This window comes from Aspergillus ruber (assembly GCF_000600275.1).
Source record: "Aspergillus ruber CBS 135680 unplaced genomic scaffold scaffold00005, whole genome shotgun sequence".
Classification (NCBI taxonomy): domain Eukaryota; kingdom Fungi; phylum Ascomycota; class Eurotiomycetes; order Eurotiales; family Aspergillaceae; genus Aspergillus; species Aspergillus ruber.
Genome location: NW_024467301.1, coordinates 880,659 through 901,667, shown reverse-complemented (window position 1 = coordinate 901,667; position 21,009 = coordinate 880,659). Strand labels below are relative to the sequence as shown.

General features: G+C 49.8%; 8 protein-coding genes across 8 annotated transcripts; 5 read left to right on the top strand and 3 right to left on the bottom strand.

Moving 5' to 3' along the window:
* Positions 1-119: 119 nt before the first annotated feature.
* Positions 120-2,989, top strand: EURHEDRAFT_384551 (small subunit rRNA maturation protein TSR1). Its single transcript, XM_040779621.1, has 2 exons — positions 120-331; positions 394-2,989. The coding sequence occupies exons 1-2, from the start codon at positions 229-231 to the stop codon at positions 2,694-2,696; spliced, it is 2,406 nt and encodes an 801-aa protein (XP_040641434.1). The 5' UTR covers positions 120-228; the 3' UTR covers positions 2,697-2,989.
* On the bottom strand, positions 2,902-4,264 carry sec17 (alpha-soluble NSF attachment protein SEC17). The gene is made up of 5 exons (XM_040781253.1): positions 4,091-4,264; positions 3,898-4,021; positions 3,534-3,840; positions 3,309-3,483; positions 2,902-3,258 (listed from the first exon to the last, which is right to left on the bottom strand). The coding sequence occupies exons 1-5, from the start codon at positions 4,124-4,126 to the stop codon at positions 3,019-3,021; spliced, it is 882 nt and encodes a 293-aa protein (XP_040641433.1). The 5' UTR covers positions 4,127-4,264; the 3' UTR covers positions 2,902-3,018.
* On the top strand, positions 4,221-7,440 carry EURHEDRAFT_529219 (DUF726 domain protein; the record flags this gene model as incomplete). Its single annotated transcript, XM_040787099.1, has 4 exons — positions 4,221-4,280; positions 4,543-4,989; positions 5,245-7,332; positions 7,366-7,440. 4 exons carry the CDS (start codon positions 4,221-4,223, stop codon positions 7,387-7,389), a joined length of 2,619 nt encoding a protein of 872 aa, XP_040641432.1. The 3' UTR covers positions 7,390-7,440.
* Positions 7,441-7,520: 80 nt separating this feature from the next.
* On the top strand, positions 7,521-8,870 carry EURHEDRAFT_450581 (putative trichothecene 3-O-acetyltransferase; the record flags this gene model as incomplete). The annotated part of the gene is made up of 1 exon (XM_040783888.1): positions 7,521-8,870. One exon carries the CDS (start codon positions 7,521-7,523, stop codon positions 8,868-8,870), a length of 1,350 nt encoding a protein of 449 aa, XP_040641431.1.
* A 1,098-nt stretch (positions 8,871-9,968) lies between these two features.
* gprD lies at positions 9,969-11,545 on the bottom strand (the record flags this gene model as incomplete). The annotated part of the gene is made up of 2 exons (XM_040781252.1): positions 9,969-11,040; positions 11,093-11,545. The coding sequence occupies 2 exons, from the start codon at positions 11,540-11,542 to the stop codon at positions 10,342-10,344; spliced, it is 1,149 nt and encodes a 382-aa protein (XP_040641430.1). The 3' UTR covers positions 9,969-10,341.
* Positions 11,546-17,214: 5,669 nt separating this feature from the next.
* Positions 17,215-19,005, bottom strand: EURHEDRAFT_375559 (alpha-keto acid decarboxylase family protein; the record flags this gene model as incomplete). Its single annotated transcript, XM_040778753.1, has 2 exons — positions 17,215-18,749; positions 18,804-19,005. 2 exons carry the CDS (start codon positions 19,003-19,005, stop codon positions 17,215-17,217), a joined length of 1,737 nt encoding a protein of 578 aa, XP_040641429.1.
* Positions 19,006-19,396: 391 nt separating this feature from the next.
* EURHEDRAFT_409973 (uncharacterized protein) lies at positions 19,397-19,932 on the top strand (the record flags this gene model as incomplete). The annotated part of the gene is made up of 1 exon (XM_040781251.1): positions 19,397-19,932. A coding segment is annotated over exon 1 (214 nt), but the record flags the coding sequence as incomplete, so codon positions are not given.
* Positions 19,933-20,432: 500 nt separating this feature from the next.
* aspf13 (allergenic cerato-platanin Asp F13) lies at positions 20,433-20,894 on the top strand (the record flags this gene model as incomplete). The annotated part of the gene is made up of 1 exon (XM_040783886.1): positions 20,433-20,894. One exon carries the CDS (start codon positions 20,433-20,435, stop codon positions 20,892-20,894), a length of 462 nt encoding a protein of 153 aa, XP_040641427.1.
* Between the last annotated feature and the right edge of the window lie 115 nt (positions 20,895-21,009).

Below are 21,009 nucleotides of genomic sequence, written 5' to 3'. Positions count from 1 at the left end.
CGCAGGACGGAGAAAAAGATGAGCGGACTTTTTTGCGGGTCCGCAAAATTCATGCCAAGAAATCCACTCGCTTGTCCACCACTTTTTTTTTTTCCTCTTCCTTCAATACAACGGCTACAGCGTTATCTACCACAGCACGTCTAATTAGGTTGAATTGCCTATTATCCTGCTAAAATAGTCAAGCTGGCCTCTATTCCCTTTCGTTTTAAAGGGTCCAGTGATGCCAATATGGCGACCCAGGTGCATCACCACCGGTCCACCACCAAGGCCTCCAACAAGCCTTACAAGAGCAAACATGCCTCTAAGAGTGCCCTGAAGGACCAGGACAAGGGTGCGCTTCCCTTTAGTTCCAATGGTCTCAAAGAAAGGAAACTGATAATGTACTATATACAGGCAAAGTCGAGCGGGGTGTCCGCAAGACCCCCCACCAGCAACTCATGTCCAAACTCGACCGACGAAACCAAGCTCGCCAGAAACAACAGACGAAACACCAGGAAAAGTCGCAGACAACGAATATCTTCAATGGCCAGAATGGAGCCCCCCGCCAGGTCGCCGTGATCCCACTTTCCGTCGATATCGATGTGACCGCGACTATCTGTGCTTTGAACGAGAGTGTCGATGTTTCAAATGATAATGTCTCGGGGGATCAGGTTTCTCGCGTGCGGGTTGATCGGTTCCGGCAGAATTTGCAGTACATTCCTGCCAAGTTTAATCTGATGAATGCGATGGATGTTGCGCGGATGGCGGATTTCGTGGTTGTGGTGCTGTCTGCTGAGGCTGAGGTTGAGGAGCAGGGGGAGTTGCTGCTGCGGTCGATTGAGGGTCAGGGTATCTCCAATGTGATGACCGTTGTTCAGGGCCTCGACAAGGTCAACCCGGCCAAGAAACGCCCCCAGGTGGTGTCTTCTCTCAAGTCCTTCATGAACCATTTCTTCCCCTCAGTCGACAAGGTCCTCTCTCTGGATTCGAGACAAGAGTGCTCTAACGTTATCCGATCCCTATGCACTGCGACACCCAAGGGAATCCGCTGGCGTGACGAACGCAGCTGGATGCTTATCGAGAACATCCAGTGGCCCGAGACCGCCGCGGACGTTGTCGACAATGTTGTGGTCACCGGTGTTGTTCGCGGAAAGGGTCTGAAGGCAGACCGTATCGCACATGTCCCCGGATGGGGTGACTTCCAGATCGATTCGATTACTGCAGCACCGCTGCCAACAGGTCGCGCTAAGCGGGATGACGCCATGAACATTGACGACAACGAGTCGACCCAGGTCTTGGACACACCAACCGCGGAGCAGGACGACATGGCGGTTGTGGCACCCGAAGAAATCGAGATGGAAGATGAGATGCTTCCCGAGCCCGAAACTGAGCAGAAGGGTGTGCTGCTGGATGACCACCACTATTTCTCGGACGATGATTCGCATATGCCCGCCAGACCCAAGAGACTTCCCAAGGGTACCTCCGACTACCAAGCCTCGTGGTTCGTGGCTGACGTCTCCGACTCCGGCTCGGATCTCGAAGATGAAGACGAAGAAGACGAAAAGATGGAGATGGACACCGGCGGTGCACCAGAGGACGGTGTCTTTCCCGACCAAAACGATGCCATGACGGAAGCTGGACCTTCCGAGTATCCCCAGTCAGAGATGTTCGTCGACCAAAATGAAGAGGAAGAAACGAAGCAACTGGAAGAATACCGCGCCAGCCGCCGCAAGGAAGCAACCGACGACCTCGAATTCCCGGACGAAATCGAACTGCATCCCAACGTGCTCGCGCGTGAACGCCTAGCCCGCTTCCGCGGCCTCAAGAACATGAAGCTCAGCGCTTGGGAAACCGCCCCAGACCGCCCCCACGAGCCCGAAGACTGGCGCCGCCTCCTCCAATTCGCCGACTACAAGGGCTCCAAAAACAGGGCCGTCCGTGAAGCCCTAGCTGGCGGTGTCAACCCCGGCGCCCGCGTCGACATCCACCTCCGTGCGGTGCCCTCCTCCCTCCGCACCCGCCCCCAACCTCTCTCCCTCTTCTCCCTCCTCCGCCACGAACACAAACACACCGTGGTCAACGTCAACATGACCCTCAACTCCAGCGTCGAACAACCCCTTAAATCCAAGGAGGAACTCATCATCCAATACGGCCCCCGCCGTGTCGTCGCAAACCCCATCTTCTCCGCAAACGACAACACCCGCAACAACATCCACAAATTTGACCGCTACCTACACCCCGGCCGCAGCGCAATCGCCTCCTTTATCGGCCCTCTAACCTTCGGCTCCGTCCCCATCCTCGTCTTCAAAACCCGGCAATCTCAAAACGATGACCCTGAAGTCCTCGATGCCGCAGACTCCGAGCCCCTCGACATCAACAACCTCGACCTCATCGGTACAGGCACAGTTGTCGCACCGGACCAAGCCCGCGTCGTCGCCAAGCGCGCCATCCTCACAGGCCACCCGTTCAAAATCCACAAGAAGGTCGTTACCATCCGGTACATGTTCTTCAACGCCGAGGATGTCAACTGGTTCAAGGCATTGCAGTTATGGACGAGGCGTGGCCGTAGTGGGTTTATCAAGGAGAGTCTGGGTACGCATGGGTACTTTAAGGCAACGTTTGATGCGAAGCTTAATCCGCAAGATTCGGTGGGGATTAGTCTATATAAGCGGGTTTTCCCGAGGAAGGCGAGGGCTTTGGAAGATGTTGTCTATTAGACAAGGTGAATTTGAACTGGCGGTCTTTTTGTTTCGGTTTTATTTTCTTTGTTGGTTTCTGTGATGGATGATATGATACCACAGTGTGACATGATTTGATGATCAATCTAGATGTCCTGGATAGTTTAGGACAAAAAAAGCATTTGAGTATATAGATGAATAGTTTACGAGCATGATTGCGCTTTTTTATATGTAGTTTGAATCTTTCTGGGAAGAAAAAGTGGCATACTACGATAAACCAGGGCATCACGTAACAATAATCAAATCAAGGCTAATTCAGAAAAAGGGAATAGAATCGTGGACATGAAATAACTAACTGAATCTACGAGAAATCCTCAGTCGCCTCCTCGATATTATTCTTCACCCGCAGTAGTAAAGTGGTCTTCCACTTGTCCAACTTGCTGAGCTGATCATATTGGAAGAGTTTGTCCGCGAATGCTTCCTGGTCACCCTGCTCGATGGCTTGCACCAAGTCGACGAGAAGCTGGTGCTCTCTCTGAGAGGCAAATGTGGTGTCGATGTCCCGGTAGGACTCGAGGGCACGGTTCGTTGCGACAAGATCCTGGGTAAGTTAGCATGTGTTTTAAGAACAGAAGGTGCGGGGAAACATACATTCGTAGCGAGATGGCAGATACCAGCCTTCAGGAAGTAGTCTTTGACAGACCATTTCATCAAGCTGTTGTTAATCGAGGACCGGCCAATTCTCTCATAGTGCTCGATGGACTTGTAGTAGTCGCCCTCGAGGGCAGCCAGATCAGCGACCTTCAAGTAATGTTTGTTCGCAAGACTGCCATATTGTCAGTAACAATCCACAATCACACAATCACCTAAACTTACGCCTCAGCGTTGTCCCCATCAAACCATTCCGCAGCTTTCTCGTAAGCCTCGACAGCCCTCTTCATATCTCCTAGTTCCACTTCGTACACCTCAGCCAAGTGTTGTTGCTGTGTAGCAGCCCGGCGCAGGTTTCCTTTTAATACGTAGTGGTTGATAGCACTGGAGAGAACGCGGGCGCCATCTTCGGGGTCCGATTTTCGATACACTTTAAAAGCCTCGTTCAACGAGTTTGCGGCATCGTCTGGTTCGTTAATGTTGTCTGCCTGAATCGAAGCAGCCTTTTCAAACGCCAAACCAGCCTCCTTGTCTAAAATCACATCGACATTAATCTCCGCAGCTTCTATTTAGTCTCCGGGAACCGTACTCAGCTTCTGGATTCGGAACGCATTTGCGGCCTGTGTATACAAATCCGCTGCATTTTCGTACTTCTCTGTCCGCCCACCAAAGAAACTAAATCCGCTTGACGCGCTGTGCAACGTTTTCTCTGCCTAAATCCGCGCACATGTTAACTATCAATATAGATAAACCGCGCGGGGTGGATGAAGAGGGGAGATAACCTTTTGCAGCAAGACACGGGGATCTTGGGCGGCCATGGTGGATAGTCTGCGTCTTCCACCGAATGCAAGAAGGAGAAATGCGGAATTCGTTTTCGTTAAATACTATAAATCTGCTTGATCGGAGATGATGATGACGAGCGTTGATGGGTGGCCAGTCCGACGTTATGATGCCAGATTCGGCGTGAAGGCGGTGTAAGCAAAAAGCTGCCTCCGCTGTCGTTGTTTTGCTCCCCGCAGTGTTCTGATGTCGTTTTCTATTTTGCAATAGACAGCTTTCCTGCAATTAGCAGTTTAGTCCTATACTTTGCGCATAACCTGTATTTGGTTCGTTTCTACTCAATCGTTGAAAAGCTACAATGTTCGCACTCCGCAGCACTTTCCGACTCGCGGGACCGAGATCTCGACTGCTCCGACTGAATACGCTTCGAACTTGTTCGTCTTCCTCGGAGCAGGATATTGAATCTATTCTGGCGAAACCGACCTGGTCTGTCCGGTCTCTACTTCCCGACTCCGCCAAAGAATCCTCCCCGTCCGTCACGCCAGAGCAGCTCCACCACCTCCTCCGTCTCTCTGCTCTACCCTTCCCCGCCAGCCAAGAAGAAGAAATTTTCATGCTCAAGACCCTCGAATCGCAAATCCATTTCGTGAAGGAAATTCAGCGCGCGGATGCTACGGGTGTGGTGCCTTTACAGAGTATCCGCGACGAAAGCCCGGAGGCGATAAAAGAGAACACCATTGGATTGGACAAATTGAAGGAAGCGCTCTCGACAGAACGGGTCTTTGGTCGTAGGAAGAAGATACAACGCATGAGGACCGAAAGAAGTGAACGTCCGGATGGGAATGCTTGGGATGGAAACGCGCTTGGTTATGCGTCCAAGACCAAAGGCCGTTTCTTTGTCGTTGAGACAAGCAAATGCAGCGGTGACCAATGATGCCCTGGCCCGTTGGTATCTGTCTGAGCATCTGGCAATAAACCAGGAATCTCGTTCCTCTTCTGTCGCGATTCATGCTGGAATGCCCAGCCTTTTCTAGGCGCTGAGTCAGCCGGTGACCTCATACCTAAGACCAACAATTTCCTTTTCACTCTTTCTTCTCGATTTAGCCTTGTCCTCACTTTTCCATCGCTAGTTAATCTATGCCCCATTATGTTCAAGGACTTCAAAGAAAAACATGGCAGCAAATTCGGGCTGGGGCCTTCAGACGACGATGCTCAAGCCCCGGCGACCGACCGCGGCCAGGATCTGACAACCATCTTGGACCGATCCCAACGTGGGGATTTGACAATACTAGTCGCTTTAATCGCCAAGGACATGCGAAACGGGATTGAGCGGAATTTCCAGACACAAGGGCCAAACAGCAGAGGTCCTCCAACCGATCAATCAGCGCAAGGGGCAGGCAACCAAAAAACCACTCCCAGTTCCGCATCCCCACCTGCCGATGAGCCAAAATATGGCGATGAGAGACCATGGTTTGCTGAATCTAGCAGCAACGAAAACAAAGAGGCTGCATCCAGCGCGCTTTCGTTCTTCGACGATTGGAGGGACTCGCTGCTTCTTCGGGTAGGAGAAGTGGTCAACCAAGATTATGAAGGTTCGGAAGAAGAGGGCGGTTCAGACTCTCAAGATCTTGAGTCGGATGTGCCAGTTGAGATAAACGAGCGCTCTTTAGATAAATTACGCAAAATATATCCTCCTACGGATACTCCACTTGTCGACCTTCCCAAGGCCAAGAAACTTCTGATTCTTCATTCACTTCTGCTGCTGGTGCTTAGTCTTGAGCACTACAACGGTTTATCCCGGGTCCTGATGCTACGCGTTGCGTCCAGCTTAGGCTTGGATGTGAAACTTCTAAACGACAATGAAACCAAAGTTGCACGAGGCCTCCTAGACATGGCATTGAAACAACCTTCGAACGCAGAATCCGAAGAACAAGCCAAGAAGAACGATGTGGCACGGAAGGTGAAGGTGGGAATAGCCTCTGTTGCTGGTGCTGTTCTAATTGGTGTCACTGGCGGGCTTGCTGCGCCGCTTGTGGCGGCTGGTTTGGGTACTGTTATGGGAGGTTTGGGGCTTGGTGCTACTGCCGTTGCAGGATACCTTGGTGCGCTTGCTGGTAGTGGAGTTATTGTCGGCGGTCTTTTCGGTGCATATGGAGGTCGGATGACTGGGCGTATGATGGACAAATACGCACGCGAAGTGGAAGACTTTGCCTTCATTCCTCTTCGCGGTCCTCGACGGAGGTCTGAAAACGAAAAAGAAGCTGCCCAGGAAGATCACCGCCTTCGAGTTACTATCGGTATCACCGGTTGGGCAGAGGATGCAGCTGATCTTGTTGTCCCGTGGCGAGTTGTCGGCTCTGAGTCGGAGGTGTTTGCTCTCCGTTGGGAATTGGAGTCTTTGCTCAAGCTTGGCAATGCCATGAGTGCATTGGTTACCAGTGCTGCATGGACCTTTGCCGGTCGCGAAGTTCTATCCAAGACGATCTTCGCGTCGATCATGAGCGCTGTTATGCTGCCAATGGGTCTTGCTAAGGTCGCGAGCGTGGCTGACAACCCTTTCAGTGTGGCCAAGGCACGATCAGACAAAGCCGGTGTGGTCCTTGCGGATGCATTGATCAACAAAGTGCAGGGTGAGCGACCGGTCAATCTGATCGGATACTCGTTGGGTTCTCGGGTGATCTTCTCCTGTCTTCAGACGCTGGCGAAAAGACGCGCGTATGGTCTTGTGGAGTCAGTCATTCTCATGGGATCACCAACACCATCCAACACTGAACACTGGCGTCGAATGCGCAGCGTTGTTAGCGGAAGGCTAGTCAATGTGTACTCCGAAAACGACGGCGTGCTTGCTCTGCTCTATCGGACCAGCAGTCTCCAGTTCGGTGTGGCAGGTCTTCAGCCTGTCGAGGGCCTCCCGGGAGTTGAGAACTTGGATGCGAGCTCAGTGATCAACGGCCATTTGCGTTATCAATACCTCCTCGGAAGACTTTTGAACGTCGTTGGGTTGCAAGGCATAGACTTCTACGAGGCATCCCGAGGAGAGGCAGCATTGGCAGCCCAGGACCAATGGGAAGAAGAGCAGCGCCGTAAGAATAAGCGTGAAGTGGAGGCTGAGGCTGGGGATAAGTCGGCAAAGGAGATCCTGGAAAGTGGTGAGGGCATGGGTAGTGAACAGGAGCGGCTACGGAAGCAGGTGGACCAGAAGACGCAGGAACATTTGCTTCCCCGCAAGATGGAACAGGCTAGTGTGCGTGGACATCAGGATACCCATAATAATTAGATTAGATTCGCATATGTAGTCTAGACATAAAGGTGTTTACATTGTTCACAGCATACTTTACTGTGTATAGGCGGCAGTAATCCACCGCCAACCCCGCGGAACCATTATTTTCCTCTTTTGGAAGTGCAATGACTACAATCCCATATTGTTCCAGAATGCAGAAACCAGCAGGTGAAGTGGATGTCACTTTGGATGTCCTCGGGCAACAGCCGTTTCTCAAGATCTACACGCAAATATGTCTCTGCTTCTCAATGCCTGACAATGACTCCGATTCAACCATCATCCACACATTAACCAACGGTCTCGAACGACTAACAGCAAGTTTCCCATGGATAGCCGGCCAAGTCGTCAACGAAGGCGCCAGCGAAGACAACACAGGAATCTTTAAGATAAAACCATTGGAAAATATCCCTCGTCTAGTCATCAAAGACCTGCGAAATGATCTCTCAATACCGACAATGGACAGTCTCAGACAAGCCAAGTTCCCTATGAGCATGCTGGACGAAGAGATTATATGTCCCTGCAGGACACTCCCATTGCCTGGGACTCTTGACGAATTTCCTGTGTTTCTTGTGCAAGCGAATTTCATCACCGGCGGGCTGCTGCTCAGTATGGTTGCTGAGCATGGTGCGATGGATATGACGGGTCAGGGCCAGATTATCCGTCTTCTGTCGAAGGCTTGTCGAAACGAGTCCTTTACGGCTGAGGAACTGTCGACGGGCAATCTATGCCGTCACGATATCATCCCGTTATTAGACTCCTACGAACCAGGCCCTGAGCTCTCGTATCAAATCACCAGGCTCCCCTCAACACCTCCAGCACCACCAGCAAAAAGCACCTGGGCCTACTTCTCCTTCCAACCCAGCTCTCTAGCAGCCCTCAAATATTTCACCATGCAAACAGTTCCAACAGGCTACATCTCCACCGACGACGCCCTAACAGCACTCATATGGCAATCTGTCACCCGCGCCCGCCTCCCACGTCTCAACCCCGAAACAAACTCAACATTCGCCCGCGCAGTAGATGTCCGCAGATTTCTAGACATCCACCAAACATACCCAGGCCTGATCCAAAACATGACATATCACACCAACGTGCTTCAATCGCTAGTCTACGAGCCATTAGGCGTGATAGCCTCGCGGCTGCGCTTGGCTGTGAATCCTAACACATCGACGCTGGGGTATGATTCGCGAGCGCTGGCAACGTTCCTAGCTCGTTCGCCGGATAAAACTATTTTCTCATTCTCTGCGAATCTGGATCTGTCGACGGATATGATGCTTAGTTCATGGGCGAGGGTTGAGTGTTATGACCTTGATTTTGGTCTGGGGTTGGGGTGTTCTGAGGCTGTGCGTAGGCCGCAGTTTGATCCGTTTGAGAGTCTTGTGTATTTACTGCCGAAAACACCTGAGGGGGAGATTACGGCTGCGATTTGTTTGAGGGATGAGGATATGCAGAGAGTAAGAGTTGATGTGGAGTTTATGAGGTATGCGAAGTATATTGGGTAATGGAACGACCTTTGAGTCATTCTGTGGCAAAGATCGCGTGGCGATGCAACAGACATGACATACGACATATGACATGGTGCATAATGAATAATGAGGCGGGTTATTGGCGAGCTATCGAAATCGGCGCAGACTTGTTGGTGCACTCACTCCATAACGCGCTCGCAGCGAACAAGGCACGAAATTACCGGGCTCTGCACCCTGTAGGGTCTCAGAGATATTCTCACATCCCAACGGCACAGAGCTGGCACTAGTATGGGCCATTTAACAGACTATTTGAACCTACCACCCACCTCGGTACACTCAGAATACGATGCGATTCAGTTCGCATTCATACCCGGAATAGGAGGGTGCAATACGTACAGAACGCACGATACACAAGCCGTATATATACTACCCATGCGACGGCACATACCCATCACAGCAACCAGTCCACTCCAGTCCGATAGCTCAGCATCAGATTTACAATCATATGCTTAACCCTAAAACGGCTAGCCTAAATAACTCTATCCGGAAATCCCCCCGAGCCAAGAAAAATCTAAAATAAATTAACGTGGGGCAGCACGAGCGCCAATTATATTGGGGATTAGGGGATTATTTGAAGATGAGCTAGACTGAATCTGGGATAGGGGAATGCGTGGAAGGTTCTCTGCGTTTTCGGATGAAGGATGGGTTTACGTCGATTTTGTGGCTGACACTGGGAAAGCACGTGTGGGAGTATTCCGAGTAAATGTCAGTGACCCAAGTGAGATACCCACGGAAAAGGCAAACCCATCTATTTACAGAACATCAATTCCAGGGTCCGTTCAGGAACCGACCAATCGATTGTTTAGTGGAGCAGAGCACACACAGCAAGCGAAAAGCATGTAACCGAAATACACGCACACACAATAGTTTACCCACGGCCAGCGCTGAAGTAAGCTTCTGCTGTGTCGATCAGAAAAGGCTTACCTGGATCGGCCACCTAAGAGATCGGGTCCCGTGTGTGTGCGAACCCAGATTTCAGCTAACCAAGGAATCGATCGATTATGATGCGGGCTTGGCTGGCGGAGTCGCCGGTAAGACATGTCTACGGTAACACATAGGTCCACGGTATGTAGGAGGAAATTGAACGAGATTAAACATTAGGAAAGTACAGCGAGAGAAGCGGAAAGGATCAAGCTGAGCTGCCGAGGGCTGGTACATACACTATATACATTTCTGCGCGGCTCAACGGATTGGGAACCCATCATCATAACACATAAAGCAAAATACAAAGAACGAAAAAGCCGTAGAAAAAAAGAAAGAAACAAGAGAAGGGTATGGAGTAGAAAGAAGCCTCACAACGTATCGAAATGGACATTCGATTTTCTTCACAGAACAGATACACCGTACTTGGTACTGCTTGGACCAAGGAAACAGTAAAGGGAAAGAAAGTAAATCGGGTATAGGGAACGTAATGGAGATAGAGATGGCGAGAGTTGAAGGAAATTATTCAAGGAAGTCGATGCTGCTGCTGCTGCTTCAACTGGTCTGCTGGTTCCACGGGTTCGGACGAAATCTCAATGGTGGTCTCCTGGTACACACCACCGTGGGCAAGGTTGTTCATTTCCATATCGCCCTTGCGCATGATATCTTCGGTGGAGTCGTCGCGGTCGTCGTTGACGGTGTCGTTGGCACTCTCCACGGTCTGCAGACCACGGCGCATCTTGTTTCCGACACGGAACTTCTTCTCCTTCCCGCCGGTCGTACTGATGTGCGTCTGGAATCCTTTCGGGTCGGTGTAAACGTAGGCGTTGTCGTTGGCACTCTCGTCGGTTTCGATCAGCAAGTGACGACGGGTCAAGGTATACACTGCTACATCCATGAATCCCGAAAGGGCCATCAGGGAACCGGCGACGGCGAAATAAGTTTTGCTGGGAGCGACATGTCGTGCTGTGGCCATACGACCAGCGGCGAGTGGAAGAGACAAAACCACGTACACAAACGGGTAAATAACCATGTACACGACGACACGGTTCAGGCGCTTCAGGTTGTCTTGGTGTTGTTGGCGCAGCATCGAGGCCTGCTTCATTCGGCGACGAAGGTAGATGAACAGGAAACCGTACAGCACGACTGTTCCGAATTCCGAAATGAAAATCCAGAGATAATGAACCCAGAGACGTTCGGTTTCGTACTCTTGACTCAGCCAGCACTGCCAGGTTATTAGCACACAGAAATAGCGAGAAGAAATTCGAGAAACCTACCCATCCGGCTTCGGAGACGACAAAAGTATTCGAAGTGAACATGCCGACGGGAATCAAACCAAGCATAATGATGAACGCCCACAGTCCACAGACACAAGCAACGAAACCCTTAAAGGGCAGTTGTCGACCACGCAACACAACGTCAGCTGTGTGGACAGCAATGGCCAAGACGAAAAGACCACTTCCAGGGTCTGCAATTTGAATCCACCATCCTTGCAAAACGCATGCCGCACTAGGGAAGTTGACGGAGTCTCTGGTAACCCAATGAAGACAGATCAAGAACGCTGAGGCTTGCTGAAGATCGACCAAAAGAAGGTTGTAAATCAAGACGACATATTGGTTCTCGGCGAGGGGGCGTTTATAGTATCGTTGCCAGAAAATGAATCGGTAGGTAAGGAAAGACAGCAGAGCGAACGACGAGACCCACGAAATCAGGGCAAGGATACCCATAGCAATGAAACCAGCCTTGTCGCTCCCCAGCAGCTCGACCTCGTGGTCACCGCGAGCCATGAGCTGGTGTGGTTGCGAGGCATTTTCCTCACGAGAAATCAAGTTTATTACCCGCAAGAGTGCAGCCATCTCTCATCTCCTTTGGGTGTTAGGTGATTATTCAAATGAGCGAACGGATTTTGAAAAATTCCAGAGTCGCGTAGAGCGACGGGGGATGCAGAAGTGAAATAGTGCCGGACTTTGAGTCAAGGAGGGTAGATCAGAAACTAAGCTTCTAGATCAGAATGTCCAGTGGAAGAATCAAAATAAAATAGAAAAGCCCTCAGATGTCATTTCGGTCTGAGAAAGGGGGGAAAGTATGTGTACATATGGGTTTGGGACCACATACAGCTAGGTTTGGGAAAAGATCCATGGTTCTCCAAGAGATTGGCTAAATCAAATTAAGATTTTTATGAAGATTTAGAAAAGAAAGTACACAGAGTTTATGGGCCAAAGGGTAGAAAATCTATAGTCCGTGGCCTTTTTTTTCAGCCAGCTGCGCCGCCGAATTATATGCAACAATAGCGAGATTACCTTCATTGTGTTGTTTCCGGGGGGAATCTTAGCAGACTCAAGACCACAGTGAAACCACACCCAGCATACACCAGCGATCTGCGCATGAAAAAATTTCCATAAAAAAAGATCAGGAAGCGATGGTCTGGTGGGTAGAAGCGTATAGTAACTGTAGTATGGGCCTCGATATGGCCCACGATTCATTGGACGAGCACGGTGGTCCACCCCAGCCGATTTCGCGGCCCCAACTGGTTTCGTAGTGCTGATAAACTTTGCCCATCGCAACACTTCAAACTCCCTAACAGCGCTCACCCCGTCCCTCCGGCGGATCAATCCGCCTCATTTTGGCCGAGTTGCATGCCGCAGCGTCGAACCCTCATGTTTTGTGCAAAGGGTCCGATTTGTGTAGCCCCGAGGTTCTTCCTGACAATATCAAAACGAGAGGCAACCATAGCGCCGGGATGGCAAAACGATACATCAATGAAACAATGAACAATGAACTGTGAACTGTGGATCCAGTCGATTGGTACTCCATCTGGTATTCCGCACGCAATTGATTGCTCAGCACGATCTTCGGCCTCGTGGCGAGAGGAGCCCGAGAGGGGCAGGGGATGATGGTGTAGTGGATCTTCCCAGTCGGGGGAAAACCGAAAAGGCAGTTACAGTAAATTATTTCCAAGAGATCCCCGGACGGGGCAAGGGGGGATTTCCATGGATCAGAACAGGATGAAAAAGCAAAAAGCGAAGATATATGTGTAGTATTCTGTTACAGTACTCCGAGCACTCTGCAGTGTATGTTCCAGAAAAGTGGTTGAGGCTGAAAGTCCCGTGATCGCAACCCTTTTCCATTTCGCTTCTGCTGTCTACGGAGGACTCCCTATTCAATGATGATACACCTGTCAGACCTGCCGGCTTCTCGTATAGAATGCTGGCGTGAAGAAAAGCATTATTACCAAGAATTCCAAGAGATCTTCTCCCCGAGTCAGCGCCGTGGCAAGCGAATCAAGCAATACCAAGACCCTCCGCCGCTATTATCTTCCGCTAGTCGGTTCCAAGCATCTGGGATGACAAGATCGTTTTCTCCGTCGCGTGTGATTATATCATGGTACAGCATTGTTCATACCACATGTTGAACCGTACGAGCCATCTTGAGCTGGGAGATCTTCAGGGGCTTGACGCCTGTGCTCTATTCACATCTCTGCAATGATTCTTGCATGGCTCGCGACAACAATTCCTGCACATCATTGTCAGTAGCATGATATCAAATCCAGCTGGAAACGAGTGATCAGGGATCACTTCTGCACTTCCCCATCCAACCAACGATAATCGCACCACAACGTGCAGCTCCAATCCAACAAATCGTCTCCTTTCCCGAAGCGACTGGACCGTATCCTCGGACTCTCCACCGTACTCCATAGAGCATATACAGTACAATAGTTTGAGCTTACTTCCTAATGCCAATTTCCCACCGCGCTTCCAGAGTGCGCAGAAGCAAATGTGGAGATGGTCGGCAACGTACAACCCACTCAAAGGCTAGTGAACATTATCGGTTAAATGGAACAACCCAAAATGACCAGATGGGGTAACAGCCTTGCATGATTCAATTTTATTGTCCCGTATACTTCATGGTACGGAGTACACCGTGCTCCGGGACGATAGCTGCAGGGTTGGCTGCCAGCTATGTTGGCGCCAATGCTTCCTGATGCTGACAGCTGTCAAGCGACCTCCCAAGACGACCGAGGGACATGGCCCAAGAGACACTATTCTGCAAATCATGACGCATGAGCAGTGGCGACACTCAGGAATCCATGATTCATGGGTTGTCCTCTCTGTACTAGATCGACGAACGGACTGCTTACTACGTACTTGTCTGTAGTAGTGACTATCCATACTTATCCAAGTACCCAGTACTCCATACAAACACAACCACTGCGCGACTACCAAGCACAAAAAAGGAGTTTCCTACACCTGACATTTTCAGGAACCGACAGGATGCAATCTCCGCGTCCGCATATAGACTCTGCCCCCTTGGACGTTTTGGGATCAACCCCCGAACAGTCATCGCGAAGTTTCTGCAAGAGTACGGATACAGACAGTGGACGACAATCCCGCTTCTTGGCAGTCCAGAAACGTAACGTCCAGAATTTTGGAAGATTCGGTTTTGTTCGCTTGGGCCTTGCGGATCTTCGATTATTCGGCGTACTCCGCGGAGTACGGAGTACACCATCGACATTGTCAGAGAGCGGTTTCGAAGCATCCAGGCTTGTCTTTGATGCCAGGTGGTTATGAAAACAATGCCCTTAATGCCCCGAATATGACATCTGTTTTAGTATCGTTCGAAGCAAGATGCTCTGTATGCTTGTAGGACATCTTCTACAGGATACTGTACTGTGAGGACTGTACTATCATACACCAGAAAATAAGCTCCAAGACAATTTGTAGATCCCAATAGCGCCTATTCATCCGATGTGCGCACAAGTGCATAACAATGCACTTGTCGGATCCGGGGCAATGGAAAAAGTACATCCGAACGATCGACAGTATCCGAAAGTCATCACATCACAATGTCCGACCCCCAAACCCGGGCCGAAACTATTATTTGAAGTTGGGGCTTGTATGTTGCTCTACTTTTGAGAAGACGCTTGTACGTCTGCTAATGCAGAGATGCCTATTCACATTGTACTACCGCATATAAAACACCTGTTCCCCGGATACTGTTTCACCAGTTCGCCTTCTTGCTTGGCATCTCCGCATCAGTCGGCTAGCGCCGCGGCGCCGGTTACAGCGATGGGACTCGGCCGTAGCATTCTATATACGGAGTAGAGAGACATTGTCACGGCACAAGCCAACGCAAGTCCTTGGGGCCGTAGTTGGCTAAGTTGGGCTAGAATAGTCGGCCATCTTGACATATGAGGTTTGGGACAGCCGGTCATTTCGATCAAGATGGGGGGGGCTATGCTGCAGTGGTTGATATAGGGAGAATGAGAAGGTAGGATTCTTCTTGATACAGACGGAATTGACTATACAGTGCGCTATGTAAGCCTAGAGCTTTATCCGTAAGAGTGCATGAGTCTACAGAGACTAGCGCCATGTAGAATTGCTGCATCATGTCACCCAACTGCCAGGTAGGTTCCTGATTTTAAAAAACTAGCAAGTATCACGAATCAGATCAGTAGAACGCAATCTCGTTTTTATGGTTTCAACAACGCCAGGTCTGAGCAATTTGAGAAATAGTGGCACAGATGGAAGAGGCAGTGCTTGAAAATATGAGACTGTTCATGTAGCATCCCTAACAAAGTGATGTGAAAATGATAATGGCCTAGACGCTCGATTCTGTGACCATCCGTTCATTTGGAGGTCTTTGGGGTGTGCGAGTCAACGAAACCGTCTTCGTAAAGCCTAACTCCGACGAACTCGTCGACATTGGGCAAAATGTGACCAGCAGCCAGAACGATTAACTTGCCTAGTCCATTCAGTAAATTTGGACCCAGTGTTCCTCGCTTTATACCGAGGGCATCTTCTAGCTAAGCGCTGCATTCAATAACAGGACTTGCGCTCCAGCGTACCGTCATGGCGGGGGGTTTTCATATTGATTAGCCAAGGGATGGCCCGGGTGTCCTGAGATGTTAACTCACTTGGTATGGCAGCCGTAGGATTGGGGTGAAGAGAGATAGCGTTTATCGCGTTTTACCGCGTTAGGACTGGTTTCAACTTCTTCAGTTAGCATAGTAAAGCATGACGAAGATGTCAAAGAGAACATGCAACGCTTCCAACAGACCAGTTTCCAACTTCAAGGTCCCATTTTGCAGGTAGGGGCATTTGAGAAATATATCCGTGCTATAGTCCGCTTCTGCCCTCCGGGAAACCCACACGAACCCTGATAGGCATGAATACCCCGACTCTTTGGCCCAAATGAAGCTTTCGGAATCCCCAGGCACAGTAAACCCCCCCATCAACCAATATACACATCCGTACCACCCATAATTTTCCTCGTCAGACAAGCAAATGGCATTGTCTTCATACTTTGACCCCTTTTTCCATTTATTTATTTATTTTTTTTTTTTTTTTTTTTTTTATAACGGGCAACCGTCGTTGGTTCTTTCCTTTTGTTGGTTTAGGTTTGGAGTTTTGTCTTGAAGCCTTTAAGATGCCTAGTCCCACAAACTTGTCTGTTCCAAGCCGTATAAGCTGACACTGACCATATAATCCGTCTGGTAGGATGTGATTTGCTGTTAATGCCACCGAGTCGCCATTTTCGTTTTCTAGGTTCGGGCCAAGGGTTCCAACCCATCATCTTGGTTCATCCTGGGGCCGAGGATCTTGTTTATAAAGAGACCTTTCATTGGATCTGACGGTGCATAATCTTTGGATATCTGATTTGGGTAGAGAAAACGCGAGGTGATCTGGGTCTAGAGTCCCTCGCTTAGGGCACCAATAGTAAGTAGCGTCATGATGTTGACGTTAGCTAAATTATGATAGCATTAGATAGCACATAGTACACATAGGCTTAACTAACCTACCAAAATTTTTCTAAGCCTTATTTCAATTACGTCAGGATCAAATTTACTTGCTTCGTCGAGCAATATGATCGGGTTCTCGTATATTTCATGGGAGTCCTACTTCATGCAGACCATATACGCTATTGATTATTCAAACCCAGTCAAGTGAGACTGGCTTTATATGGAAGGTCATGGCTTTAGGGCAGTGAATTGACAACAACGGCTGTTGGCGTTCACAGACAATCCAACGGCTCCGCCGTGGGATAATAGAATCCCGAAAATGCGTTGGAGAAAGGCATGTCTCTGAATGTGTAGAAAGCGAAGCACAATTCTTTTTGAGCAGCAGCGGCAGCACGACAGTAATGGTAGGTATAGTGGGAAGGGTAGAAACTCGGGGAGAATAGTTGGGATTGTGAAAGCAACCCAAGATCTTCTCATGAGAAGTAGGTATGACGCTGGCTCTAGACCCTATTAGGATGTCTTATTCACTGGCCTGCTGGCAAGAGCTTGGTCGATTAACGTTGCCATACTCCATTGTTTGTGTCTACAGACTATGGATTAGTATTATGCGAGCTCAGTATTCATTGAGTGCTATTGTAATGGCTATATGTTCTAGCATAATCACTTCGCTGTCTGCTGCTGCTTCAGATCTGCTTGCTCCTGACTGTGCAACAAGCCCATCAGAAGTTTAGGCGCATCAAGTTTCGGCAAGAAAACCTCCACCATCCGGATCCCCTTCGCATTCCACATACTCTCATCGGCAATGACCTTCTCTAAATCACCCCATGTTCGAATCTCGGTTGTTTGCGCGGCGTACTCGCCATCCTCCGCCGCACCGAAAAATGCCGGCGCCTTGAGGTACCGCCATTGAGTGATATCGTTATACTCCGCGTTTCGTCCATGGATGCATCGCTCGATTGTGTATCCTTCGTTGTTGATTAGGAAGACGACCACGTCCAGTTTGTGGTGAATGATAGTGCTGAGTTCCTGTGCTGTTAGTTGGAAGCTGCCGTCTCCGATGAGCAGAACCGTGCGAGCACGTGGTAGATTGTGATACTCGGACCGGGTGATGAGGTCTCTCTGTGCGATGCTGGTACCGAGGGCCGCGGGGAGCATGTATCCGATGGATAACCAGGTAACCGGTCTGAAGAGGCGCGTGTGCTGGGGGAGGGCAAACTCGTTCGCACCGTAACCGGCCGTACCAGTTTCTGCGAGAATGATATCACCTTCTCGGAGAAACGGGGATAGTCTCTGCCAGAATCCACCCGTCTGTGTAACCGGGTCTGACCTTGTCACTGGGGAAAGGGTGCTGGTAGGGATGATTTCAGGTGTATGCTTGGGGAACTTTGAAGCATCGAGCTTCGCGATAAGCCGTTGTATGAACTGTTTTGATGGGATGTCGTGAAAGGCGGCCTTGTTGATCTTGATCGCGGTTTCTGTAAAATCTATTGTAACCTCCTTTTTTGGAAGCGTAAGGTTCTGGTGGCTATTCGTCGAGCTGTAGTGAGGTCCAAAGGAGAGTACCAAGTCGCAAGAGTCGACAAACTTCTTGTGATCTGGCGAATACACTCCATGGACATTCGGCAGAGCTTCGCTGACCAGACTCTTTCCGAATCCAGAAGTAAACGTTGGCCATTCGGTCTTCTTGACAATTTGATCGATCTCATCCAAAATGTCAAGCACTCTGCTCTCGCCATCGACGAGTATCATAGGCTTCTTGCTGCTGTAAATTCGGTCCAGGACGAGTCGTAACGCCTCCTCTTCGACCTGTGGCTGGCTGACTGGAGGAGGGATGGCGATCTTGGTATCAAGCCCTGCTGCAGGCACCCGCACTCCAACCATGTCATGCGGAATTGCAATCCGAACCGGCCTGCTGTGGACTAAGCACTGTTGTAGAACATAATCGATTTCCGCCGGTGCCGTCCGGTAGTCTTTGATAATGACTTGCGCCACTGTGATGTGTTCCTGCATCTGGTCAAATCTACCAAAATCGCCATCAGCAAATGTGTGATGGACGAGAGCTCGCGATTCCTGCAACTGTCGTGGTGGCGTTCCAACTATGTGAACAACGGGAGCTCGTTCCGCATATGCACCCGCAATGGCGTTAATAGCCGAGAGCTCCCCGACACCAAATGTGGTGACGAGAGCACCGATTCCTGGGCCAGATGATCAGTTAACGTCTTTTGAGTGATGACTGGAATGGAACATACCCTTAATCCGCGCATATCCATCAGCAGCATATCCTGCATTCAACTCGTTGCAGTTCCCGATCCATTTCAATCCCGAGGGGGCTATATAATCCAGCAGCTTAAGATTGAAATCTCCCGGCAGGCCAAAGATGGAATCAGCGCCGAGCTGGAGGAGTCGAGTGAACAGATACTCGGAGAGTGTGGTGGACTTTTCGCTAGCCATGTTGAAGTTGAAGTTTGAGGGCAGAATTGCGGTTGACGGCGGCTTTATTGATCATTACCCCTCAAGATTATGTTAGGCATAGGGCGTGCGGGGTTATCTTCCGCTTCTTGCGGTTCGGCACTAACTTCCAATACTAGAGTATCCTTTGAGAGCGAGTCAACTTGGTGAGAAAGTGCACTGTTGTGTTCTTGATATTCCGATAACATCAATGAATCTACAAGTGACGTCCTAGTTGCCTAAAACGGAAACTAGAAAGAGATCACATGTCATGCCCCATGATAGGCTCATAAAAGCGGGAATATAAAGTCACGTGGTACTATCACGACTTCTCGTCTTTGTTTATTCCTCTATCAACTTGTCGAGGTTGGTTGTGTGTGCTGATTAGTCTCATCCTCTCTTCTTCTTGAATTTTCCGGCAAATTTGGGCTGGATTTCCAGAAAGCATACCCTTAAACCGGCTATTCCGCAGGAGTTACAGCATGATTATCTGCCGTATCTTTACTTTGCTTTCTGGAAGGCCTCCTTATTACTACTAACGAAACATAGAATCTCTGCATTCTTGAGTCATGCACAACTCGGGAAAAATCCCCGATAGCCGAAGATGGCCGGATACTTGCCAAGACAAGATACCATGTATCATGAGGTACTCGTATCTGAATGATACTGCTATTTTTAGCTGCTGCGCTGTTCGGTTTCGTGGATTTTCCAAGAATGCAGGTTTTTCAGGTCTCCCGAGGGAGCGTTCTGATTGCTCGTGTTCTACCAAAGTCTTTGCTGCAGTTGGGCTGGCTGTATGCCTGTCTCACAGCATCTGCCCGTGTCAACTGCAGTGTCACCGTTGCCACCACGAGTCAACACCAACCTTGTATGATTTGAATAATTCAACTAATGAAGCTTCGTCCAGGGTCTTTTCGTTTCTGTTTCCTGGTGGGTCGTGTTAGATCGGATGAAATGGTCTTGGAAAAGACCATTTCCCCGCATCGGATGCTACTAACATCATCTTGAATAGCCCGTACTATGGCCGAAGAGGCATCGCGTGGTGTGTGTCTCACTCTCCACAGCAATTCCCAGCATTCCAATTGCTCCGGTTTCAGGGACAGCTGTTCGAAGACTCCATTAATTGGGCTGGAATGGGATGATGATTCCCTTGCCTGAAGCTGCAGGATCAATTGCACATATGAAATGCTATTCAGGGCAACAGCTACATACTATCGGGCCTATACGTGGTATCACCGTCTGATACGACGGGAGTCCCGGATAATGGACGAAAAATAATAGAAATCAGGTGCGAGGGAGCGTCGGGTCGTAGGACGGCTATATAAATTCTCGATGATCGCCCAAAATCCCAGTCCCAGCATCCATCAACCTCAATACTTTTCTCCTCTCAAGAACAAAGAACCTAATCTACAATCAAAATGAAGACCACCATGTTCTCCTCCCTCCTCACCATCCTCAGCCTCTCCTCCACCGCCCTCGCAATGCCTTTCGCATCACCCCAAGCAGCAGCATCCCAAACCATCTCCGTCTCCTACGACGAGCGATACGACCAGGGCACCTCCTCCCTAACCACCGTCTCCTGCTCTGATGGCACCAACGGCCTAATCACGCAGGGCTACTCGGACTTCGAATCCCTCCCCAACTTCCCCCTAATCGGAGGCGCGCCCACCGTCGAGGGCTGGAACAGCCCCAACTGTGGTAAATGCTATCAATTGCACTACCAGAACGGGAAGGTTGATAAAACGATTAATGTGCTCGCGGTGGATTCTGCGGTCGGATCGTTTAATTTGGGATTGCAGGCTTTGGATCAGTTGACGGGTGGGAATGCGCAGCAGTTGGGGAGGGTTGATGCGACGTATACGGAGGTTGAGGCGTCGCAGTGTGGTGTTTAGATGAGCTGGGTTGAGTTGTTCTGGCATGATTTTGACTTGGTTATGAGTTAATGTGCGATGGATTGGAATGTGTACTTCAATTTGTATCATGAAATTGTTTCCTTGCTTTGTATAC